Consider the following 16,179-nt stretch of genomic DNA (forward strand, 5'->3'; position numbering starts at 1 on the left):
GCTAGTTAAAATGCTGAATTTGTTGGAACATTGAACACTATGATCTCTACTTGGTCTTTTCTAATGTAAATGGTACTAAAAAGAAAAAAAAAAACTTACCTGTTTCTGCATTTACTTATCAACAGTTGGAAGCCGATGGCTTCAGCCTTGTTCAGTTTATCGTGAGCTCGTCTAAGTCTTAAACAACTAGGTATTACAGAAAAATGTGAAGGCGAGAACAGAATATTATCGATTTGATTCCTAACAAACAATTTATGTCAGGTCTCTAAAGAGATTCGTTTGACGTCCAGCTTTCAGTGGTAGCCCAAAATTTTGATAAATTCTGATTTCACCTCCCAAACTTGCTGTCACAATTACCATCCCCCATGCTGTTGCTTGTATAACATTGCTGCCGTGGCTATTACTACCATCATGAGACCAAGAGGAGGACCAAGATTGTGATCGGGAGCTGCTGGACGCAGATATAGAAGGTGAATCACCAAACCTATTTGATGAAGAACCTGATGCAAATGATTCTCCGTGACCATTACCAAAATCTGCACGAGAGATTTGAGCTAAGTCTTCCTCTTCCTGACTACTGTGAACTCTCTCCAATGTATTACTTTTGTTAGGTAGAGGTGGCGTATGCCTTTTACTATTTGCCACATCCGAGTTTTCTTTTGTTGGAGAACCTCCGTTAGGATACTGGGGTGGGAGGAAACGTTTCGAATGCCTTTTTGAATGCATCTCTACAAGTGGTGCCTCATTCTTTACACTACCTAGCCATGGTATGGCAACTGAAACATCTTTACACTGAAATCGCTCGTGAGCTTGAACTGAGATTGAAGTTCTAACTTTTCCCCTGGGGCTCTTAGGTTCTTCTCTCTTCCATATGTACACATGAGAATCTTCACTAGCACTTATGACATACTTTCCGTCTGAACTAAACGAAGCTGCAATTTGGCTACTTGTATTTCGGAAACCTGATGCCACCACAAAATAGAACATTTTGTTACATGGATGTTATTTTGAACTCTCGAAAAGAGTAAATAGTAGAGAAAATACCTCTAAACTTATAGATCATATCTGATCCGTCAAAAATTCTGATACGAGAATCAGCTGAAGTTATAAGCACTTCTGATGGATTCCATGGAGCAAACTGGATATAAATGTGTTCAGCTTTCAATTGATCTTGAAGAAAAGAAATCGTACATCGACACAGTAGCTCTAGAAGAGGGTAAATACCTGTAAACCAGTGACCTTCTTGAGTTGAGAATTCTTCTTAGGTTGAATTTCGATATTGTCTTTTTGTTCCAGTTTGCATTCTGAATAATAAACACACAGTGGAAATCAGCTACTGTTTTTCGCGGGTAATTATCAATTTAATAAAAGATGGTATGTAATGCATTACTTACCAGAAGTATTGTACATACGACAGCTTCCTTTATGTGAGCCTATTAAAGCACCCTTCAAGAACGGAAAAAAAAAAAACGAAGAATTCATTGATACTGTCAACCTTACTAGAACAGGATCTATTCTATAAGCTCGTACATCTGTATACTTGAATTCTAAGGAGTCGGGAAATTTCCTGTGGGACTACACTGAGTATGTTGTTGTGTATAGCAGGGAGGGTATGTAATAGCAGGAGTTAATGTAAAATTGGAGTATTATGGCGCGTGTTTGGCGTAAGCTTTAGTCTAGTGAATGTTCCAATATAATACAAGTAAAATAGACATATCTACCTGGCCATCAGGGGTAAAGCAAGTAGCAGTGACCATTTCATGAAGATCAGTCCAATCTACAACTTTCCGATCAGGTATATTCCAAATCCGAACCTTTGCATCCAGAGAACCGCTGATGAAGTAGTCATCGTCCATTGGATTGATCTGTATGCAAGTTACTGCCAGACCATAAGCTCATCAGAAGCAAATAACGCGAAGGAATCATTATATTTAAGTCTAAATTGACTAGCTGCATCTTACCATAGTCATTGTGCGCGAACATTTTTAAGCAACTCTGAGTTTCAACATCCCATAGCCTGACAGTCTTGTCTATCGACGATGACAGCAGTTGCTGCATCCAAGTTTCACATTCCATGTTATGTATGTTTAAAAGTTAAAACATGATAGTAGATATTATTCGGTTTGTTTGCAGTAAACAACGCGGTTTTGTGCTAGTTAACTGAAATGAAAGTGGAGGAAACTGACCTGAGATCTTGACCAAGACAAGTCCAAGACATCATCTTGATGACCTTTAAGAGTGCATATTGGTTTCTCCGAAAGAGCAAAAACAGTTTCTGGTACGTTGACATACTCCGGAACTGAGTTGTCCTTTTTCTTATGTGATACCTTCCCCTTCTTCCTTCTTTCTGATGTAATATGTCCAGTCTCCGGAAGAGGAGGCCGGTCTGAATTAGACCTAGCAATTGGATGAACAGGGGAGGCACTGAATGAGCCACTCGTTGGATGATTAGGCGAGGCACTTGCAGAACCTCCCATTGTACCACCAACAGAGTTTAGATCGTTGGTTACTTCACATTCTTGAACTTCCCATATATGAATCAATGTATCTTCTCCTGCTGTTGCTAGATAATGTGCATCCGAGCTGAATCTTATCGTCCATATTGAACCCTCGTGAGCATGGATTTCTTGGCTTAAATGCAAAGCTGTGAATTCCTTGCACGATTTCCCATGCTGACGGACTTTAATCCATTTGGAGGAGTTCTTATTCGGCTTCTGCTGTTCCTCAGGTACAGGTTGTTCGCGTTCTTTATCAATAATTTTTCCACTCATACTATGTGCTACTCCTTTTATGTTCTTCAAAAGAGCAACTCCCCTTCTCTTACTATTCCTAAAACTCTTACTAAGATATGAATTCGCGTTTAGCTTCCTCTCATCATCGTGACTTCTTGATCCATTTACTCGTCTCATCAGCTCCTTCACAACAGGTGAATATCCCACATGTTTTTCAAATTCATCCATCGTAAGTTGTTTCCCTGTCTGAATATCACTCAGCTTATTCCACATTCCGTTTTCATTACTCTCTTTGACGATAAACTCCTTTCCGGTGTCCAAATTCTTTATCAAGAAAAAAGAAGCAAATCCCACATCAGGATTCCCATTTGATAACAAATCACTCCCATTTTGCATCAACGATCTACTTCTGTTTTTTGTTGGCGACATTCTAACAGAACCTGTTAATTGACATGTACCTATACTCGGTGCTAAAACACCCGAAAATGTCCTTGTGAGACGTTGTTTAGAAATGTCACCAATTAAATCCTCTTTCCTTTTCTTTGTATTTACAGAAAAATATTGTATATCTCCATCTGATCTCGACCTTACCAACTTAATCGGTTGTATAGTTACAGGCTCACGTTCTTGATTTAATCCTTTTACACGAGAAGAATCATTCGTCTTAGATGTTTTCGTGTCCTTGATTTTCTCAACCTTTCTTGAAATAGCTCTTACAATCTTGGCACTTTTCAACTTGAGGAGGTCTTTATTGCTTGACAATCCCATACCTTGTAAGAGGCGTTTACGACGTTCCTTAATATCCCCTGGTTCAGCCATCCACATTCCATAGTCCGCGCTGCTAAATGAATCAGAAACTGTTTCAATTTCAATTCCCTGGAATTTCTTGACGGAGGCTGATGAAAGAGTCGAAACAAAGGAGAGACGACTGTCCTCGTATTCATTATCATCGTCTGATCCTGAGGATCCTAAGTCAAGGGGGATGGCTGTGGAGAGACGATCACGAGACTCAAAGAAGTTGTCATCGTCATCTTGATCGTCTCCAAGACCATCCCAGTTCATCGTTAACGTTCTCCGATGATCCATCGTAGCACATTGAAAGTAAAAAGATGAATATAATCAATGAAATATGATCAAAGAAACTTGTGTTTTTGTGTTTTTTTGTGTTGTTGTTTGTTTGATCTCTAAAGAGAGGAATGAGGGAAAAAAACAGAGAAGTGGAAGAGAGAAAAATAAGGTAAGAAAGACTCTTTGTGAAAGAGGGAAAATAAAACGGTTGATGAAATGCCCTTTTCCGTAACGATCTGTCTTTACTTTCCTTTTTAGTCTGTTTTAAAAAATAAAATAAAATTATATTACTGTTTTATTCCACCATCACTTGTTGTTGATTGTGTTTAGGTTATCGCATTTTTGTGGTTTGTTACTGTATTGTTATCACTACGGTCTGCGTACGCTCAACTGTCTCCAAACTCCACTAATGAGATTTCACTAGGTATCACGATGTTGTTTTTATAACTATTTAATGCAAATTTACCATGTGACATATTTAAAATCATCATATTAAAGAGCATTTGATATATTCTACGTATTTTTAATTTAAGATAACAAAATTTAAATTTTCTTTTTACTTTTTAAAATTTCGTGTCAAGTTAAAATCCAGATAATGAAAGGGAGGGAGGATTACATCTCCTCACGTTGGCATTTAGGTTATCATGTCTTTGCATTTGTTGATTTATTTGTGTTTAAATTTCTGACATTCTTTTTATTCCTACCCAATCATAAATCATTTATTATTATATTTTATGATGTGCCTAGGATATGAAGAATTGGAAGGTCGTGCATTAAAAAAGTTTTTTTTTTTTCTAAGCTTTTGGAATATTTTTTTTAGTACTATAATTCTGGCAACAAACTTGTTGGTAGTAATGTAGGCAATAATTAATTGTATTATTATCATAATATAGTTGTCCAAGTGTTTGAAGCCACAATTTGTACCACGAATTATTTGCATGTATTATAAAGTTTATGATTATAGCTAAACTATATGTGGCGATTTTCTATTCGTCAAATAATGTCAATTGATGAGTTTATTAATATAGTATTTAATTTGATTTGATTTTATTAAAAATAAATAGAAGATAAAATCAGATCAAATCAACCAACTTTGTACACAAATTTTTATAACTATATATATATAATACATCAATTAACTTTTGTGAAAAAACTTAAATACTTTGTATCATTTTTTTAATCAAAATTTTATTTATGTTTACTAGGCTATTGAACTTTACGCCTTATAATCATGCAAATCAAATCATGATCTACCTCTGAGAATAATTAAAAAGATTGTTTCCACCTGATTAATAAAAAAATGTAATGGAAAAGTTAATTACATAAATATACCATTTGATATATTCAATATAAACTTGCGAGTGAGATGTAAAAAGAATAAAATGTATGCAAATTTTATCTCTATCTCAAATATGAGGTACAAAGAATGTTTTCGACCAATCATCGAAATTCAAATATGATTAAAATATACACTATTGATATACTTTTGTTGTGTATGTCATATATATGTGTGTGATGGCGGAACCAGAAATTTGACGAAGGATGTGTAAATTTTTTCTCAATTATACGAAGAATGTACAAAATTAAATATATAACACTCATAATAGCTAATAAACATTTAACGTCTATAAACCATATAACTTTTCATCAAAATATGCACTTGACCACTCTTTTCCTAAAATGGCTCCGCCCATATTTCATTGTCATGTTGCAAAAATATTATTGGTTACATTCGTAGCTCCCAGCAGGTCCTAATTTATAACCTCATTGAATATCAGTGTGGCAAAATTATGGAAGTAGCAATTTCAAGCACATTAACAAATAAAACGCATTGTTTCGTATTATGAAACTGATGATTTAAATTAGATATTATTGAAGAAATTAGTGATAGCTTCTTCTTTTTTTTAAAAAAAAAGAAAGTGATCTCACACGTAGGTAAATAAATATTATTTATATTACCTGATTGATAAACACCCTCACCTTCGATCTTAAGATTACTTATTAGTCAGTGTAAGTTCCAATTCCCTTCCTTTTAAGATTAAGAAATGACCGGTAGTAAAGAACTTTTGATATATAGTAATAGCTATTTCTTAATTAATTCAATTTGATCGATTTAACTGATTTTAATTTATTTATTTTTTGACACCTCTACTAACTTCTATAGGAAAACCTTTTTGAGAAAAAATAAAAAGTGTAAAGGAGAAAGAGTCGTTATATTTTGGGAATCTTTACTTTTTATAAACTACATAACACCTTGATCACAAAAGAAGATAGGTGACAATATAATAAAGTTGTATGTTTATGCCTACCTCTTTGTAGTTTCTTGGTCTGTACTTCACTCCCTCCCCCCCCCCCCCCCCCCCCAATCTCTTTTACTAACTTTAATCTTAAGCAAAAAAAGTTAAAATCACAAGAAAAAACATGAAAACATACAAATTGAAAAACCAAAATAGAATCAAACTCTATTAATATTCACGTTATGATGCTCGAATTATCTAATTTTCAATCACATTAACAATTTAAAATATTTAAAAGTCATATAATTCTGTCATAGAAAAAGACACTCTCAAAATAATAATTTGAATCATATAAAATGGAACAGATGGAAAAATATGTTTAGGACATATTAATTAAAATGAAATAGCTTAACTAAAGATAAATTTTGTGCAAAATTCTATTTTGTAATTATAATTTTCACTTCTTGGTATGGTGTTGGTAATCAATTTCTTGATTTTCCGATCAAAATCTAGCGGTATCGCGGTGGCGATAATCGTTCCATATTCTTATATTTCTTTCCCCTCTTCTTGGTGGTGATGAAGCTTTTCGTTTAATACCACTATAGTTGCCTCTTGGTGCACCAGGACATGTTGTCAAAATTGGAATTTTCGATTCCAAAGAAGTTGGAGTCCTAAATCCATCATTGTCATCTTCTAATAGTGCTACTATTATATTGTTGTCAACATCATCTTCAACGTGTTGTATAACAACACTATCTTCTTGTACCAATTTGTCTTCAACGTGTTGTATAACTATTGTCTCATTAACAACATCACCATCTTCAACGGGTTGTAGTACTATTGTCTCGTTGACAACACCATCTTCTTGACGATGATCTTGATTAGGAACTTGATGCAATATTACTATGTTGTTGGTGTCCATTGTAATACCTTGACACCCTTTTGGATCTTCTTGCAATACCATTATTTTCTTGATGCCTTTTGTAATATCTTGAGACCCTTTTGGATTATTTTGGTGCAATATTTCTATTTTGTTGGCATCATCATCATCTTTTTGTTCATCCATTATAATATCTTGACACCCTTTTGGATCTTGATGCAATATTACAATTTTCTTGGTATCATCATCTTTTTGATGATTTGTTGTAATATCTAGACACCCTTTTGGATCTTTAAAAGTGGGTAGTTGTTGGTTTTCACTAGAATTGCTCTCATCAAAATTTGACATATCCATGATATACTCAAAAAGATGAAATCTTGAACAAGAAAGGGTCTTGGGGGTTAAATATAGGGTTTTTTTTTTGTTGATGTATTATAAAGAGGAGAATAGGAATAGGAATAGGTGTAGTAGTTACATTAGAATTAGGAGAAGAAGAAGAGTTTTTTATCAAAAAAAAGTTACCAAATATTTTTGGACCTAGCTAGCTAGCTCTTTTAGTTATAATTGATGGTAATTTATGTATAGTTTCACAAGTTTGAAGAGGAAAGGGAAAGAAAAAGAAGGGGGAATAAAGAAGGAAAATAATTATTTACGTTTTATATTAAGGTTTATATATGGTTAAAGTTTTGGGTGAAGGATCCAATGCATACAAACTCTCATAAAATTCTTCTTTTTTAAGTAGTTTTTGGGTGAAAATCATAATATTATTTGTTGTGTTTGGTCATGAATATGACTTTGTAATAATAGTAATTTCTTTTAACTCATTTTTATTTGTCACATCAAACTTTATAAATTTTGGTAAATGTATTTTCTTATTATATTAATATTTAAAAAGAATACAACTTAATTATAGTATTTTGTATGTATATATAGTTTTCAAACCTCTATATAACTTTTAAATATTAAATTAATTTAATTTAGCTTAAAAAATTAATTAAATTGACTCTTGTAAAGAGAATTGTGACAAGTAAAAGTGAAGAGAGTGGTAATTTCTTCTTTTCTTTCATTTTTCTTTTTATTACTTCCGTTCAATTTGTTTGTCCAGTTTAATTTGACAGGAAGTGTAATGAATTTACTTTTTTGAATCATGTGATCTTAAATTAAAGATATATCAAACATACTAAAATATATTTTAGTCTTGTTATCTTAAACATATCACGTAAAAAAGCTAAAATTTAAAAATTCACAAAAAGACATTCTTTCGAAACAAACTAAAATATTGTACAAATTTTAATTTTGTAGATAGAGAGAGGGTTGATGGGTAGCTTTTGTTTGGTTTTCTGATTTACTACGCACTTTGATGCAACGCAGGCACGTGATTTAGCTAGGGGACCAATAGCTATTATACCTCCTTTTTTTAAAAAAAAAAAAAGGAAAAATTATATTAAATAATAATTTAATTTTAATATTTTACGTGACATATCTAAAATCATAACTAAGTTTTGAACACACATGTTAATGGATTACATTCTCATTATAATTTCATAATTGGAATGTGGGAGGGTAGAATGTATGTAACGTTACAAGGTAGAGAAGTTGTTTCTACTTGAGCCGATTAAGTAAAACATAACAACTTAGGTATGAAAATAATGAGGAAAAGAGTAATAACAATAGCAAATAATATGATAACCAAAACAAAGAACACGATAAGTAATACTAAAATTGAAGAGTAAGATAGTTAGAAATTAAAGTATAAAAACAACAGGAGTACGTGTATATCTTATCCTAATTATCGACATCTATAATCTTCTATCTAGATTCATGTCTCTTCGGTATGTTACGATAGGAAGACGTATATATCTTATCGAATCATTTTTTCTTAATACTTTTTCGACCTACCTCTATTTCTCCTGATTAGGCCTTAGAAAATTGATGCATCAAGTAAGCCAAAATAAGAATGTTGCTCGAAAATATTCTCAAAACGATAAGATATTCATTCATTATATTATTAATAACTATAATGTATCTTTCAATTGTGTTTATGAGTCATTATTACGATTTAAATATTTTAGTAACGTACTTTGTAACTTTATCAGTGCATTAATTTGCTCACCATGAGTTACAATTACTAGTACAACCTCTCATTGTATAATTTTTTTCCTAAGAGACCGTTCAATAATTTGAAACACAAATATACTTCTCTCGTTTCAATTTATGTGGTAAAATTTGATTATGTATGAAATTTAAGAAAAAATAAGAACTATTAAATTATGGTCTTAAAACTTTTGATCGTAAAACTATAACATTTTGTATCATTATAACAACTTGTCATTAAGGAAAATGAAGAGTTTTAAGTTAAACGGATCTATCAAATAAAATTGTTTTTGTTTTTGTTTTTCATTTGATATTCGATATTCATATTGAGATACAATTAAATTTGAATTCACATATTGTGGGATTTATTTTTTTGGACGACACTCTCAATTAAAAGAATCGTTCTCAAAGTCTCCAACTTAATATCTCTGATTAAGAGTGAAGAGATCACAATCATTCCACCACAATCCATATTAATTTAATTTTTTTTTACCTTGTTTATAAAGCGTCCCCTCCTATCCCAAATAAGTGTCATTTAGATTTTGACCTAATTAATAAGAAACTACATGAATGCATTAATTATGAGGTTCATTTGACTAAGGTACTTTATATATATCTTCTCAAATTACCCTTTGTATATATTTTATATTTAGGATCGTAGACTTGAACAAAAACATAATGTCTTCTTGATTTTCTGAAACGATATTTAGTTTGAATTAAATTAATTTAACTAAAATGATATTTATTTTTGGACGGAGAATATATATGAGATTAAGTTTTGTTTAGGCACATCAATTTCTCTATTAGAATGTTGGGCAAGCGATGGGAAATTAATTGTATTCAGTACGAACAAAGTGAAAATTTGTTAATTATTTCATGGCTATTAGTAGTGTACTCGATTATTATTAAGGTTGTTCCAAATGGGAATCGATCTCCCATTCCGAATGGTTACTAGGCAGAATGTTAATTAGATCTAAAATCGAATACCATTGCTATGATATATATGGTATCGTTAGATTCACTTCTTTAATATTGTTATCAAATATTGCAGATTGAGCATTTATTTCTTTTACATTCCATCGAAAAGTAGGATGTATACTTCCAGTAATAACAAGAATAGAAAATGATTATCTTGAATCATGCATGTTATCGACCAGTCTTTAGGTGTCATTTAAAAATTTCACCTACTGTTGAAAAATATGAGGAAAAGGTGTACCTAACCTAAGTCCTAATTTGCAAATATTTAACTATATAGGGTAATATATATGATTTATTTCTTTTTTTGTTGTCTGTATGTGTTATTAGGGGCAGGGCTACGTGGTTGTCATGGTGCTCATTTGGACACCATTCGTCGGAAAAAAATATCATATTCATATATACAAGTAAAATATTACACGAAGTGATGTGCAATTTTTTTGGACACCCATCATGAAATTTCAGGCTCTATAGTGTTATATATATATATATATATATATATATATATATATATATATATATGTCTTTTTATATATTCGATGCGGTATTATCATATTGTTTGTTATTATTCTCTTCTCCTTTATTTTAACATGACTTTTTGATTATTATTGTGTTTTTTTCCATACTTGATTTTGATATACTTTATTATTTTAGCCGAAGGATTAAAAATACATTCACAAAATAGGGTAAGATTGCATACACACCATCAAAGGTGGCTTAACTATAATGCAACGAGAGCAATAGCCTGGCCCATATTTTCTTAAAATTTGAAACTAATAAAGCTGTTGAGTTCGACTGAATTCGTAGACGTCTACTCTAGCTAGCTCCGCCCCTAATTACTTGTTATGACCTATCGTTTATTTGAAATACATAAAGCATAGGATTCTGCAATGAAAATGGAATCGGTTTATTTTTTGGTATACCTTCCTAGCTCTTTTCTTTGCTACTACTACTAGTAGCAGGTACATACTGAAATGATTTTATAAATAAATAAGTATAGTGTATCAGTATCAAAAATAGGCATATACATAAATATGTCATTTAATTTAGCTTTACTTGACATTTATGTCCTTTTGCTTTGAATCTGCATTACCACTCCGTGGGGTAAAAACAAAGGAAAATAAGAACGTCAAGTAGAAAGGAACAAGGTCTTACGGCACGATCACCATATCTTTGATTTTTCTTTATCTCTCCTCGGCTTGAGCCGAGTGGATGATACATGGCGTGGTATACCTAATGTCATGTAAGATGAATGTGTCTAATTGTTCAATTTTGTACAAGTTTAAGGTCTAATTTGTTTTCATTAAGATTAAGAAATTTAAATGTAAATGCACATTTGAATGATTAAGATATTGTCTCTAAATCTGAATACTAAATTATTAAAATTGTGTCACCAAGTTAAAAACAAAGCTAAAAGAACTGAAGTGTTAATTCATGATTGATTTACCGAAATAACCTCTGCTCTCCCACTTCAACATTTCAACATGAGCAGGAGCTTCTAAGTAATTAGTAATATGGCAGTCACTAGATACGAATTGAGATAATCTTTAATGTCAAATCCCTATCAAAGTGAAAAAAAAACCCAATCAATTAGAATCAAATATGTTCGTTCTAGTAAAAAGTAAGCTTTGAAAAAGATGTTGCTACAAAAGTCAATAGAATATCTTTTCTCGTCTTAACCGCAAATCGCAATCAAGAAAACTCAAGGATAACAATAAAAAATTAGAGAATCACCCCTTAGTCATTGTCTTTTTCCACCTTAACAACAATAAGAAACAATTTTTAACCCTCCAGACTCTGTACCTGAAAGAACTAGACTTGAAACCTCTCATCAATCTATAAAATATCATGTAATTGAAAACAAGTCTAAATATAGAGTTAAGAAAATATAGCAAGTAGTTGCTACAAAAATTTGATCACGAACCTTTGATCATTTGTGAAGCTTTAGCTTGTTCTCGATCTAAAAATAATAATACAAGTACAAAACATCACAAAAAGGCCTATATATTCTCATATTATACCCACAACTCAAACCCTAGACCAACCTCATAATTTTTTCACCTGATCCAGGGCTTTCCCACCAATAATTCACCTAAATTACCATGATTACGTTAATAAATTGCGGTAGTAAATTGAGAACAAACATTCTTCACATTTGCCCAAAGTCTTACACCCTAAAATTCTCATAATTATGAATTTTCATTCTCTTGGGACGAATTCAAGTCAAACACTAGGGCCACAATTATATTTTCTTATGCCTAGAAATTGAACTACAAAAGTAGGGGATCACGTTGCTCATTTTTACGAAGATTTTCGATGAAAAAAATTGTTGAAATTTGCCCTAGGTTGTCCTTCTCTAAAACGTTCTTTGGTGATAATGAACAATTTTGGAAGTTTTTCTACATTTACAGAATATGCCATCGAACTTTCAGAAAAGTTTCATCTATGTCATCCGTTAAAAGTTTGATTACGTTCATCTATGCCATTGTTGTTAAAGAAAAGGTTCATCCATGCCATTTTTTTAACTTCGGTTTTGCAAAATCAATTTTTACATCTCAAACAACTTTTCACACTTTTCAATTGGAGTTTTTGGATCAACTGTACTCTTTTTGCTTCTTCTTTTAAGAACACCAAGAACACATAAAGAACATTAACAATTCACAAATTTCAAAATTCTTTAATTCTTCACGAAATCACCTAAAATTTCAAAAGAGTTTCCCTCCGAGCTAGATACCAAAACTCATATCTTTTGAGCACTAATTCAACCTAACTCAACAAGACCCACTTGAAATTTCTTCTAAGTTTCAAAACTTCAACATTCTTTAATGGTAGAATTTTATTCACAACTTCAAGTCATTTGAAATTTTGAACATAGAACAAAGATCTAATGTCAAAAACAACTACAAAAACACGAATCAAAGAAAAATTTTAAAATTCTGAAACTGATTTTTGTTTTTTTGAAATATTTTTCTTAATACGCGTGAATTTTTTAAACTCTACAAATGATTTTAGAATTTTGGTTTTTTTTAAAATAAAAATAATAATGATGTATCCGAAATTTGAGATGATTTCGTGAAAAATTGAATGTGTTGAAAATTTGGGAGTTGCTTATGTTCTTCATGTGTTCTTAAGGAAGAACAAGTAAAAAGAGTACATTTGATCCAAAAACTTCAATTGAAAAGTGTTAAACCTTGTTTGGGGGTGTAAAAAGTGGTTTTGCAAAATCGGGGTTAAAAAAATGGCATAGATGAGCCAAACTTTTCACGTATGACATAAATGAGCCTTTTCTAAAAGCTCGATAGCATATTTGAGCCTTTTTCCCTAGCCCAAAATCTTACACCTTAAAATTTTCATAATTATGAATTTTCACTCTCTTAGAATGAATTCAAGCCAAACCCTAGGGCCACAATACAATTATATTTTCTTAGGCCTAAAAATTGAAGTACAAAAGTAGGGGATCAGGTTGCTCACTTTTACGAAGATTTTCAATGAAAAAAATTGTTGAAATTTTCCTTAGGCTATCCTTTTTCTTCTTTAAAACGTTATGTGATGATAATGAGCAATTTTGGAATTTTTCTACATTTGCAGAATCTTACCCGCTATAATGGCCCAATTAGACCCCTACTCCCACTATAAAAGCCTAGAACATGATACAGCGGCCTCGTAGCCCCCCTCGTAGCCCGAATCGACTACCTTTTTTTCATCTGATTTCCTTTAGTTCAGTCTACCTATTATTTCTCCTCCTCAAGTATAAAAGTATTATTTCTCCTCTTCAAGTATAAAAAGGATATCATAACCTAGTAACAAGAGACCATTTGATTTTAGCAAACCCTTTATAGCTCCACTTCTTTTCTTAACTATTCTGAATTAAATAGAATTGTTCTTCATTTTCTTTACCATATCCCACAATAAACAAGGCATGAGAGATTGATTTTGTCTCTTTATCCTACTCAAATATAAAAGGATATGATAACCTAGTGACAAGAGACCGTTTGATTTTAGCAAACCCTTTGTAGCTCCACTTCTTTTCTTAACTATTTTGAATTAGATAGAATCGTTCTCTATTTTCTTTACCATATCCCACAATAAGCAAGACATGAGAAATTGATTTTGTCTTTTTATCTTGCTCAAATATAAAAGGATATGATAACCTAGTGATGAGAGACCGTTTGAATTTAGCAAACCCTTTGTAGCTTCACTTCTTTTCTTAACTATTCTGAATTAGATAGAATTGTTCTCCATTTACTTTACCATATCCCACAATAAGCAAGGAATGAGAGATTGATTTTGTCTCTTTATTATCAGTCATTGCCTTTTTCTCTTCATCCATGGGTCCTAGGTAAATTTCCTAAAATTTAAACTTAATTAGGAAAACATAATTATATAATAAGTAAGAGCTAATCGGTTGAAAAATGATTGAAACTAGATAACTATAAACTCTCCATCATGATTTTAAAGACCATGAAAGCTTTTAAAAGAACAGGTTAAAGGCTACATTTTGATGCACTCTCGTATTTCCTTCTTATTTGTCTTGCCAAAGTCTATTTCTGAATGTCCATTGATCTTCATAATCCTCTACTTAAAAAAACAAAATCCTCTACTTAAAAAGTCCTCCACCTAAAAGACAGAGTATATTAGAAAAAAGAAGACAATTAAACATAATCAATAAATTAGAAAGAAAAAGAAGTACATTAGAAAAAAGAAGACAATTAAACATAATCAATAAATTAGAAAGAAAAAAAAAACAAGTAAACACAAAATTTGAATGTCCATCTAATTTCACTGCATAAAAAATAAAGTACGTTAGGGAAAAACAAGAAAATTAAACATAATCAATAATTAGGAAAACACAGACAATTAAAAACAAAAAAAAAAAACAAAATCATCTACTTAAAAAATAAAGTACATTAGAAAAAATAAGGCAATTAAACATAATCAATAAATTAGAAAGAAAAAAAAAAGTACATTAGAAAAAGAAGACAATTAAACATAATCTATAAATTAGAAATAAAAAAAAGACAAGTAAACACAAAATTTGAATGTTCATCTAACTTCACTGCATCAAAAACAAAGTATGTTACGGAAAAAACAAGACAATTAAACATAATCAATAATTAGGAAAACACAGACAATTAAAAACAAAATGAGGTTGTTTTCAATAAAACTTCAATTGATTCTAAATGAACTCATATATCATAAAAATAATAAAGACAACAACTTTCTATTCTACAGCATCCTAGCATCCTATACTCAAAGTTAAAGTAAAATCGAAACAAATTACCAACAAATATTAAAATGATACTTGTCTCAAACAACAATTAGCCGTAAAAGAAAAATAGAAAACTGGAACAGACCATAAAGATGAGAGTTGTTTTTAGGAGATTAAATAATATAAAGAACTACAATAAATAACAATTACACATACTGCATTAATTGGCATTTGCAATTACTTCTTTCCATAATGTAGTGATATTTTTCTTCCTCAATTATGTCTTGTTTCTTAGCAAGTATGTAAGTCATCTTACGTGATAATACAAAGCATTCCCTTTTATCTAACTTTCCCTCAAGATCAAGCACGGGTTAAACATGCAATCCAATAATTGTTGTTTTGATAGTGGAATAACCTCTCTTTTTCTTCTAATGGCGTTCACTGTCGTTATTGATTCAATAGTGGTGAATGCTCAATAACAGTCTTAAAATTAAGTAATTCAATAATAATATTAATACAATAAAAATGATTAATAAAAGCGAGACTTACAACAATCTTTTTAATTTTGAGTGTCAAGAATGACTTTTTTGCTGACTCGTGTAAATTTAGTCTGAAAAATCAAATAAGGGCAAGACAAATATATCATTAATTATTATTGGCATGTATGTCAAGCAACAGAGAACACATTTGTGTTGCATACATCTCAATGTTGTTTTAAACTTGGTAATTTTCAATGTGTTGGTGAAATAAGAGAGAAATTGTATGTGTTTATGGAAGTGAATTGTCGGAAAAAACAACTATGATCAAGCATTTCATACAATTCAATTCAATTCATTTATTGTGTGCTTTGTTGCCCCCACAAGACTATTATAAGACTTATTGAAAATTTGGGAGTTGTTTATGTTCTTCATGTGTTCTTGGTGTTTTTAAGGAAGAACAAGCAAAAAGAGTACATTTGATCCAAAAACTTCAATTGAAAAGTGT

General features: G+C 31.3%; 2 protein-coding genes across 2 annotated transcripts; both read right to left on the reverse strand.

The window, feature by feature from the left end:
* Positions 1 to 155: 155 nt before the first annotated feature.
* LOC125825619 (uncharacterized) lies at positions 156 to 3,884 on the reverse strand. Its single transcript, XM_049504945.1, has 7 exons — positions 2,187 to 3,884; positions 1,962 to 2,052; positions 1,722 to 1,879; positions 1,395 to 1,446; positions 1,225 to 1,304; positions 1,045 to 1,138; positions 156 to 962 (listed from the first exon to the last, which is right to left on the reverse strand). The coding sequence occupies exons 1-7, from the start codon at positions 3,816 to 3,818 to the stop codon at positions 253 to 255; spliced, it is 2,817 nt and encodes a 938-aa protein (XP_049360902.1). The 5' UTR covers positions 3,819 to 3,884; the 3' UTR covers positions 156 to 252.
* A 2,655-nt stretch (positions 3,885 to 6,539) lies between these two features.
* Positions 6,540 to 7,298, reverse strand: LOC125825865 (uncharacterized). Its single transcript, XM_049505160.1, has 2 exons — positions 6,908 to 7,298; positions 6,540 to 6,856 (listed from the first exon to the last, which is right to left on the reverse strand). The coding sequence occupies exons 1-2, from the start codon at positions 7,269 to 7,271 to the stop codon at positions 6,540 to 6,542; spliced, it is 681 nt and encodes a 226-aa protein (XP_049361117.1). The 5' UTR covers positions 7,272 to 7,298.
* Between the last annotated feature and the right edge of the window lie 8,881 nt (positions 7,299 to 16,179).

This window comes from Solanum verrucosum, unplaced genomic scaffold (genome assembly GCF_900185275.1).
Source record: "Solanum verrucosum unplaced genomic scaffold, falcon-dt-bn FXZP01000125.1, whole genome shotgun sequence".
NCBI lineage: Eukaryota > Viridiplantae > Streptophyta > Magnoliopsida > Solanales > Solanaceae > Solanum > Solanum verrucosum.